This window comes from Sphaeroforma arctica (assembly GCF_001186125.1).
Source record: "Sphaeroforma arctica JP610 unplaced genomic scaffold supercont1.1680, whole genome shotgun sequence".
NCBI lineage: Eukaryota > Ichthyosporea > Ichthyophonida > Sphaeroforma > Sphaeroforma arctica.
The window spans coordinates 1-5,040 of record NW_014038878.1 but is presented as its reverse complement, the minus strand read 5'-3'; the positions used below and the strand labels follow the sequence as shown (position 1 = coordinate 5,040).

The window sequence follows — 5,040 nt, the reverse complement described above, 5'->3', positions numbered from 1 at the left end:
GTGTGTGTGTGTGTGTGTGTGTGTGTATGTATCTATATAACAGGCATACATACATGCCATCACTTGCATACCATAGTGGTGGTGATCATCATTACCACCCAGGAACGAGGGGAGCAGTCGGATGACCCCATCCGCCTCGGGCGGCGGTAGCCAGATAATCAGCAGTAACCCAAGCACTGCACCATAGATCAGACTGACTAGCGACGACACACCCACACCAGTAAGTCCCATATTAATCCACTTGAGGGCTATGAGATCGCCAATCACCTGCACCACGGCGACGGTGACCGATAGAAAACCCACAGCCTCTAACCGCTGATAACCGCCCTATGCGTGGTGGGAAGGTGGCCCGTGAGAGTTCGGTGGTTGAGTGGGTGTATAGGAAGTGTATTAAACTAATTCTGAACATACCAGCACTCACAAATTGTTTGAAACTTTGCATCGGGAAGGGCCTTTTTAAGGCCTTCAGACGTAAATCTAAAACTAACCACCACCCCCATCACAACTTTGCTCTTGAAACGCCCTGAAATGCTCTTTTTTGCGGCTCCTTAATGCTACCCACAAACATGTCATACTCTCACTAGAGCAGTGTTCAACGAATAGTCTTGGATAAAAGGCACATTTCTAGGCCTATAAACATCATCGTCAAACATACCAGTACTCCCATCACAACATTATTCATGAACTTGAACGGTACGCCGAAGACACGCAGGGCATAGTAAGGACGTGCCAACGCCCGTACGTGTTCGTCTAGGTGCATGTTGTCGTATACTTTCTCAGAGACAGCCCTGTAGTCAGTGGTGTAATCAAAGGTAATAAGGTAAGGAAAGATTCAGGTAGAGAATGTGTGTTGCTGTGAGTTTGGTAGTGGCCAATTAGCAGCCAGAAGTGCTCGTCTAGATGCATGTTGTCGTATACTTTCTCAGAGACAGTCGTGTAGTCAGTGGGGTAATTAAAGGTACTTAGGTAAGGGAGGATCCAGGTAGAGTAGGTGTGTGTTGCTGTGATTTTGGTAGTGGCCAATATTGCATGTTGCCGTATACTTTCTCAGAGACAGCCCTGTAGTCGGTGGTGTAATTAAAGGTACACGGGTAAGGGAGGATTCAGGTAGAGAAGGTATGTTTTGCTGCGGGTTTGGTAGTGGCCAATTGGCAGTCAGACGTGCTCGTCTAGATGCATGTTGTCGTATACTTTCTCAGAGACAGCCGTGTAGTCGGTGGTGTGATCGAAGGTGCATAGATTTAAAAGCAAAGGAAAGAAGGAGTGCACGTGGAGTGATGATTGTGAGTAACCACAAGCGTGTGTGTTTTTATGTGGTTCTGGTAGTGACAAATTAACATCCGTCATTCCTTTTGTCGAAGCATGTTGTTGTATACATTCTGGGAGACTCAGATACACACACGCAGCCTAAGGTTCTATATATATATCTCAACAGAACGTATGTAAGGTGGATAAACAAGCTTTATTGTACATTGGTAAGACAAGGCGACACTGTACACGGCGGCTAGTCGCAGGCAACAAGAACGCAATTAAACCTGGCATATCGAAGCGATTCTTCCACACCGCAAAAAACATGGACGGTGCAATATAAAAGGAGGCTAATTTGGTTGCCATAGCAATCCCCTCACCCCCAAGTACATGCGGGGGCGTTCGGGTCGTGGCCAGTATTTCTTAGGTGCTCGCATACAACTGCACCGAGGGCCTGACCGATACACCCGGCTCAAAGGAGAACAAAGACAGACGACACGGTGACATGACACGTGACACGTGACACTCACCAGTGGCAGACCGCCGCATGGGGAACCACGGAACAAATCACAGACACAGCGACACATACATACACAGAAAAGAGAGAGTTTGCGTACGAAGAGTCCCAAGTGTTGACCATAGTGTACCGATTCACAAGAGCGCTGGTGAAAAAGGGCCACTATTGCACCCACTTGCCCACACTAAGTCATATCTTATCTGAGGCGATGGGTGGCCTTTCGGGTGCACACCCCCGCGTGTCAGGGCAAACACATATACAAACTCGCCCACTCCAAGCATACAGCTGTGATACATACTATACACCTAGCAACACACACAGGTGACCCAATACCTACCACAGACGCCCACTCCAAGGATACAGCTGTGATACATACTATACACCTAGCAACACACACAGGTGACCCAATACCTACCTTAGATGCCCACTCCAAGGATACAGTAGTGATACATACTATACACCTAGCAACACACACAGGTGACAAAATACCTACCACAGACGCCCGCTCCAAGGATGCAGCTGTGATAAATACTACACACCTAGCAACACACACAGGTGACCCAATACCTACCACAGAGTCCCTCCACACAGAGCACCGGCAAACAGTGCCACGGCTATAGCCACGCGCACGCGCTTCCCCACATCAGCCCAATCAGACCGTCCCACGGAACGACCCACCTGCACAGATAAGATAATAGTAATAGTGTTAATGTGTACATGTGGGGGTCAATGAAGATGCAGGTATAGGATTATTGCCTTTGGCCCAATCTACCTACACAGGTAGGATAATAATGTGTACATGTGAAGGCCAATGAAATTGCAGGTGCAGGGATACTGTCTTTGGCTCAACCTACCTACACAGATGAAACAATAATGAGCTCAGTTAAAAGCCAATAGAATTACAGGTACAGGATTATTGCCTTTAGCACAATCTACCTACACAAATGAAATAGCAATGTGTACATGTGAAGGGCGATGAAATTGCAGGTGCAGGATTACTGTTTTTGGCTCAACCTACCTACACAGATGAAATAAACCCAGTACGATAAGTGAGACCCACAGTCTCCACATGTCCACAACAGAGACAGAACTTACCCCGCTCGGCTATTGACACTATCCATATATACTTGTATACTTGTACCAAATGTTCTCAGTTTCACGTGTACACGTACGCAACTGCACCCTTTGACAGAACCGGATACGATCGCCTATGCATGCACGCCCGGGTGTTTACCTACCTGAGCCATCACCACTATAATGAGAAAGCTGAACATGCCCAGTGCCAGCCATACTGTCTGATCGGTCGCTGAGTACGCCGCAAGTGTGGCTGTGTTCTCTGCGATCACTTCACTGCTGTGACCAAGCAATGCAGTCTCGATCACCTGCGCGACGGGGAAGGCTGCCTCATTGGCCTGTAGTGTATTCGTAGGGATATTCAATATATATATATATATATATATATATTATGTATGTATGTATGTGTGTGTGTGTGTGTGTGTGTATGAGTATGTGTGTGTGTGTAGTGTGTAGTGTGTGTGTGTGTGTGTGTGTGTGTGTGTGTGTGTGTGTGTGTATATATATATATATATATACATATTCATACGAAAATTCTAATCTGCATATTCAATGGCGTGTTATTGCTGATAGCTTGTGTTTGACGATGTACACTGGCTCACCTGTATCTTCTTGTATGTCACATATGTATACATGAACCGTTTGGACGATATCAAGTTGCTGATAAGTGAAAACACAGACTGGAGGTGAGGCACTTGGATATGTGCATATATATATACTGATTTTCTTCAATCAATTGATACCAGTGAGCTAAAAAAGAATCCCACATACCTGGCCACTCCCAGGTAGTCAACAAAATAGGGGTGATTCCCTTCAGGCCGGAAAAATATATCCTTGTATATATTAGAATACCGGCGAGTTCCTACTGCGCATATGCAAAAGTCGCAGCTCTTGAGCACATTGTTGATAGCTTCCGCAGGCATACGTAACAAATCACCTTGTATTATAGTCACTAATTTATTGGCTCTCGGTAACGACATAAAAGCCTCTTGTGCAACAGCTTCACTCCGTGATACGGCCGTTACTTTGATTCCGCGTTCCACTAAGCGTTTCACAATGAGTCGACCAGTTCGGCCAGTACTTCCGAATACAGCAACATGTTCTAACTCCATATTGCACTTTTCAATTCGCTGTTAACACGTCAGATGCTGCCGCTTTGTAAATAAATCTCAATAGTATAGTCCTCCGGCCTCCACTCTCCAGTGATCTCCACACTAGTGAAATTGATTATCGATGTGAATCGGTCGGGAGTTTTTATTTATTTTGGAACCATAGCCTTCAATAATAACATAGGAATTCGCTATTTTATATTTATGTGTTTTTATTTTTATTTTTGTGTTCCAGAAGAAGGCTTTGTTTTTGCACAATGAAAAACAGAATGTTTTTCGGAGATTTTTAGAAATAATTCGAACACAAGTCCCAGTCCCACAAACCGGTCCGAAAATCAAAATGAGACCCCGGCCGAGTATATAAGGACTACTAGGATCAGTGGGAGACCGATATTTTCAACCTCAGAAGCTCCAGACAAAAGAATCAATAACTACACGCGATGTCAGTACCAACAGAAGAAACCACTATTAAAACACGACAACAACCGATACTAACAACATGGGGAAACGTTCTGGGATATCTGAAGATTCAACTGAACAACCATCGACTAAGCGTTTGAACGACGGTACTACCAGGAAACAGTCCGAATTCACCGCTATCCTGGAAGCTATAGCTCTGATACGCGAACAACAACTTCAAACGTTAATCGTGGAAGGAAAACAGGCAGAACGAGACGAAGCACACGCTTTGGAATTAATGGCATTGAAAACTACTTTGATGTCGAGTAGGAAGGAACTACAGACCAAGAAAATTAAGACTATGAAAGATACCGATATAGTAGTAGTAACTGGCACCAGGACCTGAGAATCGAGGACCGGTTGCCCTGCACCGGTCGATAGAAAAGAGCACTGATAGAAGGACATACACTTGGAACATGTGTACGAAATAGGAACTATGGACTAGCTGAGTTTCCTACTATGGTAGACTGTCGAACAAAGTCCGAGCCTCCTGTACACTAGTCAGTAGATGTGTGTGACAGAGTATCAAACTTTGTTAACATATAGTAAAGTATGGGTAAAGTCTACTACAACTAAGTTTTTTTCACAAATACAGACATCATATTGTAAGGTTTATTTAGCTTTTTATTTTCC

At 44.8% G+C, this 5,040-nt stretch overlaps 2 protein-coding genes across 2 annotated transcripts in view; one reads left to right on the top strand and one right to left on the bottom strand.

Annotated features, from left to right (window-relative positions):
- The window catches only part of SARC_11424 (hypothetical protein), a gene marked incomplete at both ends in the record, with an annotated part of 3,535 nt that extends 1,089 nt beyond the window's left edge, over positions 1-2,446 (bottom strand). Inside the window, 3 exons of the mRNA XM_014294490.1 lie at positions 72-327; positions 656-788; positions 2,337-2,446. Of these exons, the coding sequence (XP_014149965.1) occupies positions 72-327; positions 656-788; positions 2,337-2,446 (499 nt within the window). The remainder of the gene's footprint in view (positions 1-71; positions 328-655; positions 789-2,336) is intronic.
- Positions 2,447-4,424: 1,978 nt separating this feature from the next.
- On the top strand, positions 4,425-4,753 carry SARC_11423 (hypothetical protein; the record flags this gene model as incomplete). The annotated part of the gene is made up of 1 exon (XM_014294489.1): positions 4,425-4,753. Exon 1 carries the CDS (start codon positions 4,448-4,450, stop codon positions 4,751-4,753), a length of 306 nt encoding a protein of 101 aa, XP_014149964.1. The 5' UTR covers positions 4,425-4,447.
- Positions 4,754-5,040: the final 287 nt, after the last annotated feature.